Source organism: Anomaloglossus baeobatrachus, chromosome 9 (assembly GCF_048569485.1).
Source record: "Anomaloglossus baeobatrachus isolate aAnoBae1 chromosome 9, aAnoBae1.hap1, whole genome shotgun sequence".
Taxonomy (NCBI): domain Eukaryota; kingdom Metazoa; phylum Chordata; class Amphibia; order Anura; family Aromobatidae; genus Anomaloglossus; species Anomaloglossus baeobatrachus.
Genome location: NC_134361.1, coordinates 110615694 through 110635409, shown reverse-complemented (window position 1 = coordinate 110635409; position 19716 = coordinate 110615694). Strand labels below are relative to the sequence as shown.

The 19716-nt window shown below is 45.7% G+C and overlaps 1 protein-coding gene across 1 annotated transcript in view; it reads left to right on the top strand.

Moving 5' to 3' along the window:
- Positions 1–19716, top strand: part of GUCY2F (guanylate cyclase 2F, retinal) — a 142085-nt gene that overhangs the window by 85203 nt on the left and 37166 nt on the right. The window contains exons 11-12 of the mRNA XM_075322706.1: positions 12338–12486; positions 18622–18785. Coding sequence (XP_075178821.1) covers positions 12338–12486; positions 18622–18785 — 313 coding nt within the window. The remainder of the gene's footprint in view (positions 1–12337; positions 12487–18621; positions 18786–19716) is intronic.

The window sequence follows — 19716 nt, the reverse complement described above, 5'->3', positions numbered from 1 at the left end:
GTAATGCATAGCCTCCTCTTTTTCAAGGGACCAAAAGTAATTGGACAAGGGACTCTAAGGGCTGCAATTAACTCTGAAGGCGTCTCCCTTGTTAACCTGTAATCAATGAAGTAGTTAAAAGGTCTGGGGTTGATTACAGGTGTGTGGTTTTGCATTTGGAAGTTGTTGCTGTGACCAGACAACATGCGGTCTAAGGAACTCTCAATTGAGGTGAAGCAGAACATCCTGAGGCTGAAAAAAAAGAAAAAATCCATCAGAGAGATAGCAGACATGCTTGGAGTAGCAAAATCAACAGTCGGGTACATTCTGAGAAAAAAGGAATTGACTGGTGAGCTTGGGAACTCAAAAAGGCCTGGGCGTCCACGGATGACAACAGTGGTGGATGATCGCCGCATACTTTCTTTGGTGAAGAAGAACCCGTTCACAACATCAACTGAAGTCCAGAACACTCTCAGTGAAGTAGGTGTATCTGTCTCTAAGTCAACAGTAAAGAGAAGACTCCATGAAAGTAAATACAAAGGGTTCACATCTAGATGCAAACCATTCATCAATTCCAAAAATAGACAGGCCAGAGTTAAATTTGCTGAAAAACACCTCATGAAGCCAGCTCAGTTCTGGAAAAGTATTCTATGGACAGATGAGACAAAGATCAACCTGTACCAGAATGATGGGAAGAAAAAAGTTTGGAGAAGAAAGGGAATGGCACATGATCCAAGGCACACCACATCCTCTGTAAAACATGGTGGAGGCAACGTGATGGCATGGGCATGCATGGCTTTCAATGGCACTGGGTCACTTGTGTTTATTGATGACATAACAGCAGACAAGAGTAGACGGATGAATTCTGAAGTGTACCGGGATATAGTTTCAGCCCAGATTCAGCCAAATGCCGCAAAGTTGATCGGACGGCGCTTCATAGTACAGATGGACAATGACCCCAAGCATACAGCCAAAGCTACCCAGGAGTTCATGAGTGCAAAAAAGTGGAACATTCTGCAATTGCCAAGTCAATCACCAGATCTTAATCCAATTGAGCATGCATTTCACTTGCTCAAATCCAGACTTAAGACGGAAAGACCCACAAACAAGCAAGACCTGAAGGCTGCGGCTGTAAAGGCCTGGCAAAGCATTAAGAAGGAGGAAACCCAGCGTTTGGTGATGTCCATGGGTTCCAGACTTAAGGCAGTGATTGCCTCCAAAGGATTCGCAACAAAATATTGAAAATAAAAATATTTTGTTTGGGTTTGGTTTATTTGTCCAATTACTTTTGACCTCCTAAAATGTGGAGTGTTTGTAAAGAAATGTGTACAATTCCTACAATTTCTATCAGATATTTTTGTTCCAACCTTCAAATTAAACGTTACAATCTGCACTTGAATTCTGTTGTAGAGATTTCATTTCAAATCCAATGTGGTGGCATGCAGAGCCCAACTCGCGAAAATTGTGTCACTGTCCAAATATTTCTGGACCTAACTGTATGTGTGTACGTGTTTGTTTGTGTTTGTTTGTGTGTGTTTGTGTGTGTTTGTGTATGTTTGTGTATGTTTGTGTGTGTTTGTGCGTGCTTGTGTGTGTTTGTGCGGACTGCAAGAGTAGGTTAGAGCACGGTGGATGTACAGAACCGGAAGTGTGTGTGGTGAGTATTTTGCTCGTTCACCAAATCTTGCTCATAAACTGAGTTACAAATTTACAGCAAGCTTTGCTCGTTAAGCGAAATACTCGCTAACTGGGTTACTCATACAGTATATTATATATATTTATACAAGTAAGTGAAAGTCCAGCTCCAGCTTACAAGCCACCTGGGTTCAGGCTCACCCGGTAAACAAAGCCGTGCACGGACATGGACAGAAGTGCATCCAGCAATGAAAATGGCTATAAGGAAAATCCAGCAAAGACTTGGAAACAACGGTGCTGTAATAAAACTTCTTCTTTATTTGTGATATCCATAAAAGTAAACACGACCCGCAAGGCTCAGGAACAATAATGTATGGTTAGCCGGAGATATTGCAAATGGGAATACGCATTTCGGCGGCCTTGTCCACCTTCCTTACGGTCCTAACCTAATTATAGCCATATATATATACACAGTGCTGGCCAAAAGTATTGGCACCCCTGCAATTCTGTCAGATAATACTCAGTTTCTTCTTGAAAATGATTGCAATCACAAATTCTTTGGTATTATTATCTTCATTTATTTTGCTTGAAATGAAAAAATACAAGAGAATAAAAAAAAAATCAAATCATTGATCATTTCACACAAATCTCCAAAACTGGGCCAGACAAAAGTATTGGCACCCTTAGCCTAATACTTGGTTGCACAACCTTTAGCCAAAATAACTGCGAACAACCGCTTCCGGTAACAATCAATGAGTTTCTTACAATGCTCTGCTGGAATTTTAGACCATTCTTCTTTGGCAAACTGCTCCAGGTCCCTGAGATTTCAAGGGTGCCTTCTCCAAACTGCCATTTTGAGATCTTTCCACAGGTGTTCTATGGGATTCAGGTCTGGACTCATTACTGGCCACTTTAGTAGTCTCCAGTGCTTTCTATCAAACCATTTTCTAGTCCTTTTTGAACTGTGTTTTGGGTCATTGTCCTGCTGGAAGACCCATGACCTCTGAGGGAGACCCAGCTTTCTCACACTGGGCCCTTCATTATGCTGCAAAATTTGTTGGTAGTCTTCAGACTTCATAATGGCATGCACACGGTCAAGCAGTCAAGTGCCAGAGGCAGCAAAGCAACCCCAAAACATCAGGGAACCTCTACCATGTTTGACTGTAGGGACCGTGTTCTTTTCTTTAAATGCCTCTTTTATTTCCTGCAAACTCTATGTTGATGTCTTTTCCCAAAAAGCTCTTCTTTTGTCTCATCTGACCAGAGAACATTCTTCCAAAACATTTGAGGCTTTCTCAGGTAGGTTTTGCCAAACTCTAGCCTGGCTTTTTTATGTCTCGGGGTAAGAAGTGGAGTCTTCCTGGGTATCCTACCATACAGTCCCTTTTCATTCAGACGCCGACTGATAGTACGGGTTGACACTGTTCTACCCTCGGACTGCAGGGCAGCTTGAACTTGTTTGGATGTTAGTCGAGGTTCTTTATCCACCATCCGGACAATCTTGCGTTGAAATCTCTCGACAATTTTTCTTTTCCTTCCATATCTAGGGAGGTTAGCCACAGTGCCATGGGCTTTAAACTTCTTGATGACACTGCGCACCGTAGACACAGGAACTTTCAGGTCTTTGGAGATGGACTTGCAGCCTTGAGATTGATCATGCTTCCTCACAATTTGGATTCTCAAGTCCTCAGACAGTTCTTTGGTCTTCTTTCTTTTCTCCATGCTCAATGTGGTACACACAAGGACACAGGACAGCGGTTGAGTCAACTTTAATCCATGTCAACTGGCTGCAAGTGTGATTTAGTTATTGCCAACACCTGTTAGGTGCCACAGGTAAGTTACAGGTGCTGTTAGTTACACAAATTACAGAAGCATCACATGATTTTTCAAACAGTGCCAATACTTTGTCCACCCCCTTTTGTATGTTTGGTGGGGAATTATATCCAATTTGGCTTTATGACAATTTATTTCTTTTTTTTCATTGAAGACAAATTAAATGAAGATAATAATACCAAAGAATTTGTGATTGCAATCATTTTCAAGAACAAACTGAGTATTATCTGACAGAATTGCAGGGGTGCCAATACTTTTGGCCAGCACTGTATGTATTTATATATATGTATATATATATATATATATATATATCTATATATATAATTGCCTTATTCTGTCTGTCTGTCTGTCTGTCTGTCATGCTCCAAAATTGTGTCCTTACGGTGACACAAAGCTGATTGGCCACTGGGCTCGCCATGGCCCCGCCCCCCCCACACGGATTGGCCTCTCGCCCCGGCTCTCTGCAGGCCCCGCCACCTCACGCAATGCACGCTCGCTCTGGCCCAACTGACACGGAGCTCCGACTCCTAGGTGAGTACACACACACACACACATCACATCACACTCACTCTCACACACACCTCACACATCACATCCACACACTCACAACATCCTGGGATATCGCTTGCTTCTACACCGGCTCCGTCAGGATCCCAGCAGCGCCAGACATAACCTTGCGATGCTGGGATCTTGACGGAGGCCGTGAACGCTGGTAACCATTATACACATCGGGTAACTAAGGTCCCTTGGTTACCCGATGTGTATCATAGTTACCAGTGTACACCGGCTCCGTCAGGATCCCAGCAGCGCCAGACATAACCTTGCGATGCTGGGATCTTGACGGAGGCCGTGAACGCTGGTAAACATTATACACATCGGATAACTAAGGTCCCTTGGTTACCCGATGTGTATCATAGTTACCAGTGTACACCGGCTCCCGGTACACATGTGCAGGGAGCCGGCATTATACTCCTCTCCCCCCAGGACTACTCCTCCTATTATAGTCCTCCTATTATACTCCTCTCTGAGTATAATAGGAGAACTATTATAGCATGGGGGATGGAGCACGATGGGGGGTGCGCAGCATGGGGGATGTAGCACGATGGGGTGCGCAGCATGGGGGATGTAGCACGATGGGGAGTGCGCAGCATGGGGGATGTAGCATGATGGGGAGTGCGCAGCATGGGGGATGTAGCATGATGGGGGGTGCGCAGCATGGGGGATGGAGCATGATGGGGGGTGCGCAGCATGGGGGATGTAGCACGATGGGGAGTGCGCAGCATGGGGGATGTAGCACGATGGGGAGTGCGCAGCATGGGGGATGTAGCATGATGGGGAGTGCGCAGCATGGGGGATGTAGCACGATGGGGAGTGTGCAGCATGGGGGATGTAGCACGATGGGGAGTGCGCAGCATGGGGGATGGAGCACGATGGGGAGTGTGCAGCATGGGGGATGGAGCACGATGGGGAGGTGCGCAGCATGGGGGATGTAGCACGATGGGGGGTGCGCAGCATGGGGGATGTAGCACGATGGGGAGTGCGCAGCATGGGGGATGTAGCACGATGGGGAGTGCGCAGCATGGGGGATGTAGCACGATGGGGAGTGCGCAGCATGGGGGATGTAGCACGATGGGGAGTGCGCAGCATGGGGGATGTAGCACGATGGGGAGTGCGCAGCATGGGGGATGTAGCACGATGGGGAGATGCGCAGCATGGGGGATGTAGCACGATGGGGAGTGCGCATCATGGGGGATATAACACGATGGGGAGTGCGCAGCATGGCGGATGGAGCACGATGGCGGGTGCGCAGCATGGGGGATGTAGCACGATGGGGAGTGCGCAGCATGGGGGATGTAGCACGATGGGGGATGTAGCACGATGGGGGATGTAGCACAATGGGGGGTGCGCAGCATGGGGGATGTAGCACGATGGGGAGTGCGCAGCATGGGAGATGTAGCACGATGGGGAGTGCGCAGCATGGGGGATGTAGCACGATGGGGAGTGCGCAGCATGGAGGATGTAGCACGATGGGGAGTGCGCAGCATGGCGGATGTAGCACGATGGGGAGTGCGCAGCATGGCGGATGGAGCACGATGGCGGGTGCGCAGCATGGGGGATGTAGCACGATGGGGAGTGCGCAGCATGGGGGATGTAGCACGATGGGGGATGTAGCACGATGAGGGATGTAGCACGATGGGGGGTGCACAGCATGGGGGATGTAGCACGATGGGGAGTGCGCAGCATGGGGGATGTAGCACGATGGGGAGTGCGCAGCATGGGGGATGTAGCACGATGGGGGTGTGCAGCATGGGGGATGTAGCACGATGGGGGTTGCGCAGCATGTGGGATGGAGCATGATGGGGAGTGCGCAGCATGGAGGATGGAGCACGATGGGGAGTGCGCAGCATGGAGGATGGAGCACGATGGGGAGTGCGCAGCATGGGGGATGGAGCACGATGGGGGGTGTGCAGCATGGGGGATGGAGCACGATGGGGAATGCGCAGCATAGGGGATGGGGCATGATGGTGGGTGTGCAGCATGGGGGATGGAGCACGATGGGAGGTGCACACCTCCCCCCAACACTCACACACACACACACAGGGAACCACAAACACCGCCATACACAGACACCCACACACACAGACAACACTGCACACACACAACACCCAACACACAAACACCGCGGCATACATAAATATACGCACATACCGCACAACACACACATTGCACAAAACATACCTCCCCCCAAAACACACCACACCCACACAAACCGCGCTACACACACACACACAACGTGACAGACACACAGCGCTCCACAAACAACGCAACACACATACAACACCGCTCTCACCCCCCGCCACACGCAGACAACACCCAGAACATGTACAGCGCCCTACACAAACACTTGGTAACTACACACAACAACATCTATATATATATATATATATATATATATATATATCTATAACAAAAATCATACATGAACTACACAATACGTAAATTCTAGAATACCCGATGCATAGAATCGGGCCACCTTCTAGTATATATATATATATATATATATATATATATATATTTACACACACTTAGAATAGACCATTTTATACACAATACATGTAAATGTGACACAGTTGTATAGTTCAGTTATTAGATGGCTGACAAAGACATATTCAGCTAGTTCTACTGCAGGGTTAGAGAAAATATGAATGGAGTAAAGGCGTATAAGTAAAACCATAATGAATAAACCGATCTACTGTAAATGGGCAACTTTTTCGCCTTATCCTGGATGTTGATCATCTGCATAAACATTCAGAAAATAAACGTATATATTTACTTAAAGTATTTGTAAACAAGGATAGCAAGGAAGATAAGGCACAATTGATGTACAAAAAATAATGATTTTATTATTGTAGAAAAATACAATTGTAAAAACAGAAATAGTTACCAAAATCACCTAGCGAAATGGACGTTGGGGCTACCACCTGTTACCACCACCTAACTTATTCCAGTCCCCAAAAGGTAATATTTCTTCCCCGTATGATGTGTGTGTCTGACATACTTTGTTTTCATATTTACCCTCATGGTCGGCTCAGCCTTTCACCTCCACCGTGTTTGTAGGTCTATTACATGGCTTTATAATCACATTTGGCTGAGTGTAGATACACACATCATCTAGCTTCCCGGTAGCAATTGTTCCTAACATCTCTACTTCTCTTTGGTTACCCCCTGATGGGTACAGGTTACAGATATCTCAGATAGACTCTATTGAATGCTTTCTGCCCACATTGGGATATATACTGTATTTCTCTTCATACCTGTATTGTGTACCCTATACGTATATTGATTGTAACAATTGTTCACACTGACCCCTATGGGGGATTTCTCTGCCATCAATCTGGTCTTGGAGCCATTTACCTGAAATAACATCCCCTTTTTATACTCCTGGGTGAACATATATTGAATAAATCCTTATGCCATTATTGGCTTATAATTGATTAAATCTATGCTTTTTCACATATATAAGTTTGGTCTGTGGTAGGGGTCCTTTTTATACAGGTACTAGCTGTACTACCCGGCTTTGTCCGGGTTAATATCTGCTGTTAACAAAATAGAATGTATTAACAAAAATGTATTCTGCACACAAAAACCACAAAACAAATAGATAGAAATGTAATTATTAAATTGTTGCCTATATTAACCAATCAGAGCTCAGATTAATTAACTGTAGCAAAATAGAAGCTAAGCTGTGATTGGTTGCTATTGGCAGCCTGATAAATCTCCAAGCAACAGAAAGCCCTCCCCCTGACAGTATATATTAGCTCACATATACACATAATAGGTCATGTGACTGACAGCTGCCGTATTTCCTATGTGGTACACTTGTTGTTCTTGTAGTTTGGCTGCTTATTAATCAGATTTTTATTTTTGAAGGATAATACCAGACTTGTGTGTGTTTAGGGTGATTATGTGGCGAGGTTGGTGTATGTGTGGTGAGATGTGTGCTGAGGGTGGTATATGTGTTCAAGTATGTGATAGTGTGTGAGGCATTTTGTGCGTGTGTTCATATCCCCGAGTGTGGTGAGTATCCCATGTCGGGGCCCCACCTTAGCAACTGTACGGTATATACTCTTTGGCGCCATCACTCTCATTCTTTAAGTCCCCCTTGTTCACATCTGGCAGCTGTTAATTTGCCCCCAACACTTTTTGTTTCACTTTTTCCCCATTATGTAGATAAGGGCAAAGTTGATTGGTAAATTTGAACGCGCGGGGTTAAAATTTCGCCTCACAACATAGCACCCAGCGCTACCTGGGATAGTAACTGTCTCTCTGTTTCTCTCCCATTCTCTGTCTGTCTCCCCCTCTGTATATATATCTCTGTCTCTCTCTCTATCTCTTTGCCTGTCTGTCTCTTTCCCTGTCTGTCTCTGTCTCTTTCTCCGTCTGTCTCAATCTCTTTCCCTGTCTGCCTATCTATCTCTTTCCCTGTCTGTCTATCTATCTCTGTCACTTTCCCTGTCTGTCTCTTTCCCTGTCTGTCTCTTTCCCTCTCTTTCCCTGTCTGTCTCTTTCCTCTCTTTCCCTGTCTATCTCTTTCCCTGTCAGTCTGTTTCTTTGTCTGTGTCTGTCTCTTACCCTGTCTATGTCTGTTTCTTACCCTGTCTGTGTCTGCCTCTTTCACTGGCTGCATTGTGACACGCCAACATTCCATATAAGGGCATGGCTGCGCACTCTTCTGAAGTTCTGGCTGCACTGTGGCTCCCAGCTCCATTTGATTTAATGGAGGCAGGTTTTTTGGTGAATAACTGTAAAGAGCGGGGTTAAAATTTCCCCTCAAAACATAGCCTATGACGCTCTCGGGGTCCAGAAGTGTGAGTGTGCAAAATTTTGTGGCTGTAACTGCGACGATGCAGATGCCAATCACGGACACACACACACACACACACACACACACACACACACACACACACACACACACTCAGCTTTATATATTAGATTGTGTCTCCATTTTTTACCTCCTTAGTCAGTCCACATCCCTTGTGACCCTTCCATTTTTGTAACTATTCTGTTTTTACAATTGTATTTTTCTACAATAATAGAATCATTATTTTTTTGTACAGCAATTGTGCCTTATCTTCCTTGCTCTCCTTGTTTACAAATATGTTCCTTGAACTTGGCACCTTCCCGGGGGATACTATGTAGTTTTTTCCTCGTTGTATACATTATGACATGGCCATGCATATTTTGTTTATAATTTACTTAAAGCAGTTGTCTGGCCTTAGAGTACAAGTCTGCAGTCACTCTATCAGACTGCAGACGTTGTGAATCCTCACAGTGTGCGCATTCAACATTGTGGGGATTCCCCGATGTCGGGAGTGGGCGGACATGTGACTGTAAGAATGCAATTTGCAAACTTCTCGCCACATTTTGAGTAGACGTAGTTGGCCTCACTGAATTCACTCTCAATGAGTGACACTGCACACGTCTAGTCAGCACGTGACCACATCTATGCAAATCGCATACTTACAGCTTACTTACTGTCACTTCCAGGACTGGCACCAAAGAATCCTTGCTGTTATTTTTCATAAGTCTGCAGTCACATAGTGACTTCAGACTTGTTCCATAAGCCTGGAGAGCCCCTTTAATTATTTATATTAGTTTCTTCTAACCCAGATTATCTAAGCTTTTTATGAAACCATCAGTTTCACAGTGACGAGCTCCTGAGATATCAGTTCTACAGATTTATACGTGTTATGGAAAGAAGGTTTGCTCATCAGTGTCACCTTTTGAGATTGAAACTTTTATTCTCCAGATGGAGGGAATGCCTCCTAATCTTTTTGAGTGGGTTTTTTCCTGGAACAGGTTATCACCATATTTTTTGTATGGGCCATTAATGTATTTCTACAAGTTACCGTATCTTTCAGATTATAGAATGCGTTTTAGTATAAGAAGCACCCCAGATTAAGACAGCGGAAAAAAGGAAAAACATGTTTCTTACTAATTCAAACTTCCCTAGCGGTGTAAAGAAGTGTATGTGAGAGTGGGGTTTGAGGGGGGAGCAATACCGCTATATTTTATGCACTAAGGTAGAATAGGGAGGTTATAGAGTTGTTGCTAGTGTTTCATTGCAGTATGTATATTTCACACATACAATGCCTTGAAAAAATATTCATACTCCATGACTTTTCCTACATTTGTTTATGTTACACCCACAGATTTAAATGTATTTTTATTGGGATTGTATGTGATATACAGTACCAACTCTAAGTAGCAACTATTTGTGAAGTATAAAGAAAATGATACATCGTTTTCTAAATATTTTAAAAATATTTTAAAAATATAAATCTGAAAATTGAGATGGGCATTTGTATTCAGCCTCCCTGAGTCAATATTCTGTAGTAACACTTTTCACTACAATTACTGCTGAAAGCCTTTTTGGGCTATGTCTCTACCCGCTTTACACATCTAAAAGCTGACATTTTTGCCCATTCTTTTTTATTCTACAAAATAGCTCTGACTATAGCAGTGAGATTGGATGGAGGTGTCTGTGAACAGCAATTTTCAAGTCTTGTCACAGATTCTCAATGGGGTTTAGGTCTGGAAATGGAGTGGGCCTATCACACACACGGATATGGTTTGATACAAACTATTGAATTGTAGCACTGTCAGGATGTTTAGGATCGTTATCCTGCTGGAAGGTGAACCTATACCAAGTCTTTTGCAACCTCTAACAGGTTTTCCTCCAGGATTGCTCTGTCTTTATCTCCATTCATCTTTCGATGAACTCTGACCAGCTTTCCTGTCCCTGCCGAAGAAAGCCGTCCAACAGCATGATGCTGCCACCACGGTGGGAATAGTGTTTTCAGGGTGAACTGGGAGGGGTTTGGGTGAGACAGGACAAGGACCACTGATTGACAGCTTTCTGTGCATACTATTCATACGGTAGGTAGAAAGCTGGGAGTGGTGGCATACCAAGCTCATGAATATGGAGGACTACATGGCAGCATGTTTACTAGTGTGATGCCCTGGACTAGTCAGGTCGTCCCAGGTAGTCACACACAACACCACACCCCCTCCCAATTAGGTGACATCAGTCAAACTAAAAACCTTGTCACCACCCTCCAGGTTTGATGTCCACACCAGGAGGGCGGAGCCAGGTGGTTGGCTCCGCCCACCAAGGAGTTCACAGGCCTGAAGGCGGGAAAACACACACAACAGTTCAAGTTCTAGTAGAGAGTAGTCTAGAGGAGGTGGAGAGCAGTCAAGTTCATGGGCAGTCCTGTGTCCAGGCCTGCCAAGAGACTACCAGGTGGCTGGGTCGGAGCCCAGTCACCATTGGAAAGGAGGCAGGCGGTGGTGGCCACCTGCAGGAGCTGGGATTACAGCCGGTGGAACCGTAGGGACCGGGGTCAGGCGGTGGCCCGCCGGTACCGAACGCGGGAACCGATTGGAAACCGGAGCACCAGGAGGGGTACTCAGACCCAGTACAAAGCCCTGAACTGACAGGGTCGAGTCAAATCAACTGATTGCGGACTGGACTTTAGGACTGATCCCACACAAGTCCCGTTAGAAGACAACAGCCCAACCATACAGGGTAATGCCACCGCCAAGGCATAGAGACCCAAAGGGCCAGCATCTGTGGGCAAACGGGCTCCTACGGCATATACAAGTCGGGGAGTGGGCTACCGGTGTCTAGGCATAGGAGTCAAACATTTACACAGAGAGGTGCAGGAGAAAGGCGGAAACCACCAACCTATTCAGGGAGAAGCTGCAGCCGGCTGCGGGCCCCGTTCATCACTCCGTTTGGTTTACCAGAGACTCCAGTGTGTTGTGTCAGAGTGAGTACACCAGTGCCATCAGACACCGCACCGCAACACTTCATCCCCTACCCACAGAGTGGTCAACACCTAGCTGCGCCATTACACCGCTCCCGGGAGCCCCCATACCTTCACCGCAGCGGTGGTGTCTACAATCACCACAACCCGTAGGTGGCGTCACGAACTTACAATCCAAACCAAACCACCATGGCCCCGGCTGTGGAACTCCTTACCCAATTCCCCGCGTGTAGCGCCGACTCTCTTGCAGAGCGTCGTGACCCCAGGGTCCATGAGAGGCTCGAGCCACCACCCGCAGTACGAGCACGGATTCGAGCGGCTCGGTGGTCGCAGCTGAGCCCGCGGGGTGGTATACTAGCCCTGTAGCGATAATCTCTAGCTGATAAAACTGTGGTTTTATCAAAACTAGAACAAGAAGCTCAATAGGTTTATGAAACAGACACCATGTACCAAATGTCCCTGTGGCTGCATTTTTGAAGGTGGTTCTTTGAACGATGGTCCATTGTAGATTGTGTTTATCTAACATATTTATTAAGCCAATTCCATCTGTCTTTCAGAACTCATCCCAATGATTAAAAAGCCTCCTCCTTTGTGCCGCCCTTTGATATCTCCTGACCATGCACCTATGGAGTGCATTGTGCTCATGAAACAGTGCTGGAATGAAGTGCCGGACAGACGTCCTTCTTTTGATGAAATATTTGATCAAGTGAGCAGTCTGTTTCTTAATAAATATTCCTACAGGTGATTTATACTCAACATCTTGAATCACTTGCAACATATGTATAATTTGCAAGATCATCAAAAAGTATTTTTGCTTTGTGTGATCATGTTAAACCTTTAAATAAAATTTTCACGATGAACTGGACACACAATGTAATAGTGATTGCACAAGGGAATAACTATTATTTTATTTTTATTGTGTATCTCTGTAATGGAGATATTAGCAATGAAAGTATTTGGCACCTAATGAGTTAACTTTTTAAGTCCAAGTGGGTGTTATCAGACAGTTTTCACTGGGGGCATGTATTTCCTCACTAATCATAAACTGGCAGCAACACTTAAAGGGAACCAATCACCAGGATTTTCGTATATAACTTAAAGCCAGTGCTGTACTGGCACTATCAGGCTATGTGCGCACGTAGCGTTCTGCCCTGCAGAAATTTCTGCAGCAATTTGAACAGCACACGTGCTCTTCAAATCGCTGCAGAAAGAGTCCGTAATGAAAAAAAAAAAAAGCCGATTCCATGCGCTCTGAGTGCAGCCCCTCCCATAGACAGAGCGTAGGATGCATGCAGAGCGCAGGAAAGAAGTGACATGTCACTTCTTAGAACGCGTGCTTCGGGCAGCAGCCGAAGCGCTGCGCTCTAAGATGCCACGTGCGCACGTCTCCTGCATAATCTTCATAGATTATGCTGGGGACACAGGACGCATGCAGTTACGCTGCTGTGCAGATCGCAGAGTAACTGCATGCAAATACGCAACGTGCGCACATAGCCTCAGGATGATTGTATACATACCTGTAGTGGTCAGCTCGGATGTTTAGGTTTTGAAATCTAAAAAAGTAAACTTTATAAAATCAGCTGCTTGTTGGGTGACAGTTGCACTGGAGCAGATAATATATTCATAGTGAACCCCTCCCCCTGTTAGAATTAGCATAAGTGTTATACAGATGACTCACTGTCTTGCAGGACCTATGTGAGGTTATATCCATGTGACCTGGTATCCAGCTTTAGTGGCTGAGGCCCCACCCCTTCTGGTCACATGGGTATGGCCTCACACAGGTCCTTCCACAGACAAAGTCAATCATTTGAATTAGCATAAGCATTATACAAACAGGGGTTGGGGATAACTATGAATATATTATCTGCTCCAGTGCAGCTGTCACTTAACAAGCCGCTCATTTTATAAAGTTTACTTTTTTAGATTTCAAAACCTAAACATCTGAGCTGACCACTAATGGTATGTAGAGAATCAGCCTGATAGTGCCAGTATAGCACTGGCCTTAAGGCCACGTCACACTAAGCAACATCGCTAGCAACATCGCTGCTGAGGCACAACTTGCTAGCGATGTTGCTGTGTGTGACATCCAGTAACAACCTGGCCCCTGCTGTGACGTCGCTGGTTGTTGCTGAATGTCCTGGACCATTTTTTAGTTGTTGCTGTCCTGCTGTGAAGCACAGATCGCTGTGTGTGACAGCGAGACAGCAACAACTAATGTGCAGTGAGCAGGAGCCGGCTTCTGCGGACGCTGGTAACCACGGTAAACATCGGGTAACCAAGAAGCCCTTTCCTTGGTTACCCGATATTTACCTTCGTTACCAGCGTCCGCTGCTCTCACGCTGTCAGTGCCGTCTCCCTGCTCTCTGCACACGTAGCTGGAGTACACATTGGGTAATTAACCCGATGTGTACTGTGGCTAGGAGTGCAGGGAACAGGGAGCCAGCACTGGCAGCGTGAGAGCGGCGGACGCTGGTAACGAAGGTAAATATCGGGTAACCAAGGAAAGGGCTTCTTGGTTACCCGATGTTTACCGTGGTTACCAGCGTTCGCAGAAGCCGGCTCCCTACTGCCTGCACACGTAGCAGAGTACACATCGGGTAATTAACCCGATGTGTACTGTAGCTAGGTGTGCAGGGAGCCAGCGCTAAGCGGTGTGCTCTGGTAACCAAGGTAAATATTGGGTTGGTTACCCGATATTTACCTTAGTTACCAAGCACAGCATGCTTCCACGTGTCGCTGCTGGCTGGAGGCTGGTCACTGGTTGCTGGTGAGATCTGCCTGTGTGACAGCTCACTAGCAACCCATGTAGCGACGCTCCAGCGATCCCTGCCAGGTCAGGTTGCTGGTGGGATCGCTAGAGCGTCGCTTAGTGTGACGGTACCTTTAGGCTATATAGAAAAATCCTGGAGATTGGTTCCCTTTAAGGGAAATAAAAATACACCACAACCACAGCTTAGAGCAGGTTTCTTAGTGTATGAGATGTATGACAGACAGCCCTGATCTCCTGGTCTTACCTCCTGCATGATTATAAATCACAGATGACTAACATCTTTCAAATGAGGACACTGTCAGGGGAGAGGCAACACAGCAGACTTTAGCTGAGTCACATTACAGACTCCTCCATCAGCTTTCCTCACCTCCTATCACTTCCAGCTTTGTTGTACTTCCCCTCCACCTACACTGTCTGTTCAGTGATGGAAGCTGAAAGTGTCAGTATCACACATGTCTGTTTCTCTCAACTTGTACTGGCTCTCCAGTGATATCAGTGCAGGGAAGGTGTCATTACATCTCACAGAAGTAGTCCAGAACAGATAGGTTATTCCTGTGTGAGACGTAATAACAGCATACGATCATAACCGCCCCCATCGTATGTGCGGCACGTTCAATTTGTTGAATGTGCTGCACAAACGATTAACCCCCGTCCACATGTACTTACCCGTCCATACGACCTCGATGTGGGCGGCGAACGTCCACTTCCTGGAGTGGGAGGGATGTTCGGCGTCACATCGATGGCACACGGCAGCCGGCCAATCGAAGCGGAGGGGCGGAGATGAGCGGGACGTAAACATCCCGCCCACCTCCTTCCTTCCGCATTGCCGGCCAAGAGCCGCAGGACGCAGGTAAGATATGTTCATAGTTCCCGGGGTATCACACACTGCGATGTGTGCTACCCCGTGTACGATGAACAACCTGTCGTTCAATTTATGAGAAATGAACGACGTGCGTGCGATGAACGGTTTACCGTTCAATCGCGATCGCATGTAGCTGTTACACACTAAAATGTAACTTACGATGCCGGATGTGCGTCACTTATGACGTGACCCCGCCGACACATCATAAGATATATTATAGTGTGTAAAGCGGCCTTTACGTGAGAGTGAGTACAAGTACAAGTACAAGTACAACAGACATAAGTGGGATACTGACACACTCAAGAATCAAGAGATCTGAGAGAAGGGTTTGTAATATGACTCAGCTAAACTCAGCAGCACTGCCCCTCCCCCATTGACTCATGCAGGAGGTTAAACCAGGAGATCAGAGCTGTGTACTTACATCTCACACACTGAGAAACCGGCTCTAAGCAATTCTGGGTGTGTGTTCTCCTTTACTTTGAGTATGGCTGCCTGCTTATGATTGGTCAGCATCATGCAGATGAAGTATACAAGCTCAGTGAAAACTATCTGATAACACTGATGTGCACTTAGTGAACTCATCAGTGCCAGATTTGATTGCTAATATCTTTGGAACAGAGTAGTGACGAAAGTAAAAAAACAAATAAACTTTTTTTTCTGCTCTGCAGCCACTATCACATCCTGTGCTGCGTTTAACATGAGGAATTTTAGAAAGATTCTCTTTCGTAACTAATTGTAAAATATAAAACATTGACTTGAACAGATCAAATCTCCGCACCAGGGCAATTGGGAAGAGACGGGTAAAGTTTTGGGATTGTTACATCTAATGGATGCGACAATCCTGGGCGGCTGCAGGCTGCTATTTTTAGACTGAAGGGACCCAATAAGCATGGGCCTCCCCAGCCTGAGAATACCATCTCCCAGCTGTTGACTTTATCATGGCTGGGTATCAATATTGAGGAAGACCGCATGCCGTTTTTTAAGATTATTTATTTAAATAATTTAAACAAAAAAAAAGCCACATTCGGTTCCTCTTATTTTCGTACACAGCCAAGCGCATGGCTGGGGGCTGCAGCTTGTAGCCGTATGATTTATCTGTGCTGGGTATCATAAAACGGGTGGGGGGGGGACCCTACGACAATTTTTTCATTTATTTTTACATCAATCTACAGTGACCTGCAGATAGTGCCTGTGATTGCAAGCAGTACAACACTCTGTCACACAGGTTGGGGGTGCTGTCTGACTGCAACCAATCACAGAAACTAGCACTGCCGGTCTGTGGGGAAAGCAGTGAATATGTATGAGGCTAATGAACAGCCCCTGAAGTAGAGGGAAGCAGTTACAACCACGCTGGAGTCTCAGTAAGTATAGCGCGCTTGCTCTAATCCCCCTATCCCTTCTGCCACCATTTTTAAGCCCTGGATTCTGGTCCCCATAGACTTATATGGGGACTGGTGTTCAGTCAGATGTCATGGATCAATAGCGGGTCGGAACTTTTCTTTTTAAAAATCCGTTTAGACCCGCTGCTCCCAGATATCTACGCGTTCGCCCATCACTAGGAATAACCCTTTAACCATCTAGAGCCTCTACTATATTAATGTAATTGATGGTGAAGGTGTTCTCTTCACATAACTGAAAGGCACAGATGTGACTAAAGCCCCTTCACACGCAGCGACGTATCTAACGGTATATCGCCAGGGTCACGGATTCCGTGACGCACATCCGGCATCGTTAGTGACGTCGTTGCGTGTGACACCAACGAATGGCTGTTAATGATCAAAAATGCTCACCTTCTCGTTGATTGTTGACACGTCGTTCATTTTCATAAAATCGTTGATTGTTGAGGACGCAGGTTGTTCGTCGTTCCCGAGGCAGCACACATTGCTATGTGTGACACCTCGGGAACGACCACCTGCAGCTTACCTGCGGCTGCCGGCAATGCGGAAGGAAGTAGGTGGGCGGGATGTTACGGCCGCTCATCTCCGCCCCTCCGCTTCTATTGGGCGGCCGCTTAGTGACGCCGCTGTGACACCGCAGGAACCGCTCCCTTAGAAAGGAGGCGGTTCGCCGGCAAAAGCGACATCGCTAAGCAGGTAAGTACGGGTGACGGCTCCTAACGATTTTGTACACCACGGGCAGTGATTTGCCCGTGACACACAAATGACGGGGGCGGGTATGCTCGCTAGCGATTACGTTATCGATATCGCTGTGTGTGACGGGGCCTTTAGGCTATGTTCAGACAAAAGTTGTTTTCATGGTTTTCCAGTTTTTTGGATACAAATGGAAAAATGGTAGTCTAAATTTAGCATAAAGCAATTGTACATTTGGACCTCACCAAACCGTTCCCAGCTTCCACATTGCTTATAAAATTAGATTACAGGTCTAAAGGGTGCTTTACACGCTGCGATATCGCTAACGATATATTGATGGGGTCACGGTGTTTGTGACGCACATCCGGCTCCGTTAGCGACATCGCAGCGTGTGACAGCTAGGAGCGACAATCAACGATCGCAAAAACGACTAAAAGCGTTAATCATTGACACGTCGCTCCAAATCATAATATCGTTGGTGTTTCATTCCGCAGGTTGTTCGTCGTTCCTGTGGCACCACACATCGCTGTGTGTGACACCGCAGGAACGACGAACATCATCATACCTGCGTCTATCGGAAAGGCGGAAGGAAGGAGGTGGGCGGCATGTTCCGGAAGCTCATCTCCTCCCCTCCTCTTCTATTGGGCATTGGGCGGCCGCTTAGTGACGCCGCTGTGACGCCGAACGCACCTCCCCCTTGAAGGAAGGATTGTTCGGCAGCAACAGCGACGTCGCTGAACAGGTATGTGCATGTGACACTGCCGTAGAGATATTGTTCGCTATGGCAGCGATTACCACATGTCGCACGAACGACGGGGACGGGTATTATCGCTCGCGACATCGCTGGCAATCGCTAGCGATGTCGCAGCGTGTAAAGCACCCTTTAGAGAAATCCAGGGTTTGAGCTCATTCTCTATAAAGCCTATCCACTTGACATTATATTATATGTAATAGATAAAAAAATTGTAAATACATTCTTCCTTCCGTTAAAACATATCAGAATAGAACAGGGGCACAAGTAAGGGTTACATTCCTATTGCTAATTAATGGGATTCTGATAATGTGAACAAATCAGATGGTGAACTGTAAACTTGTTATTTTTATCTCTTTAATGTCTAGTTTAAAAATATCAATAAAGGGAAGAAAACAAACATCATTGATTCCATGTTGCGCATGTTGGAACAATACTCCAGCAACCTTGAGGACTTAATACGTGAAAGGACAGAGGAACTAGAGATAGAAAAACAGAAAACAGAAAAGCTCTTAACACAAATGTTACCTCCGTAAGTATTTATACAAGGTTTATCACTATGCAGACTTTCTGAATGGCTTTAGCACATGAAAGCTAATGTATATATGTAGGAAAGTGACATTAACTATAAATACCATATTTTATTATTCCATTTTTTTTCTGTGGGTTGTGTGCTAAGATGACTATTGGTGCTTGCTTCACTTGTGCAGATGAATCCACAGCATTCGCTGTGATTTTGCAAAACCTCTAGCAAAAATAATGTTCTGGTAACAAAATGTTTCCCAAAACTTTCCTCATGTCTTGAGGATTTTATTATTTCTTAATAAAAAAAAACCTGAAACAAAACAATCAGCAATGGGCATGATGAGAATATTATTGGAGGACACGAACATCAGAGCTCAGGGATGCTATAGAAAAAATTGCTGTTTTTGGATAAAACATAATCCACAATGCGATAAGTTTTGATTCTGGCATACCCAATGAAGCTAGAATAGAAACAGGTGTCATTGTGGATTATGTTATATCCAAATGAAGAAATTTCTTTATATAGTTCACCTGAGTTCTGATTGTGGAGTCCTCTGCATGATAATTTTCCCTCAATACCCATTGCAGATTTTGGTGGGCTTTCCTTATTGAACCAAGATCGAATCTATTAGTATGATGTTCTACTCAAAGTACGTTATCAGGTGAGAGGACACTCATGCAGTTTCATTGATTATTTTTCGTACAAACAAGTACGGTGGACAAGACAGTACATATGCCCTTGGCAAATTGGAAGTTTTTTTTCCACTGGTCCAATCTACAAACCCAGAAATCTATGGGGTCGGGTCTTAGTATATCTGCTGGAGAAGGGGCCCAGCCTATGTACAACTGGACCTGACTGTTCGGATGGTGTATCACTGTAGCCGGGTACCAGCCGATGCGCACACTGTTGAAGTGTCTTCCATCTAAACCAGATATGA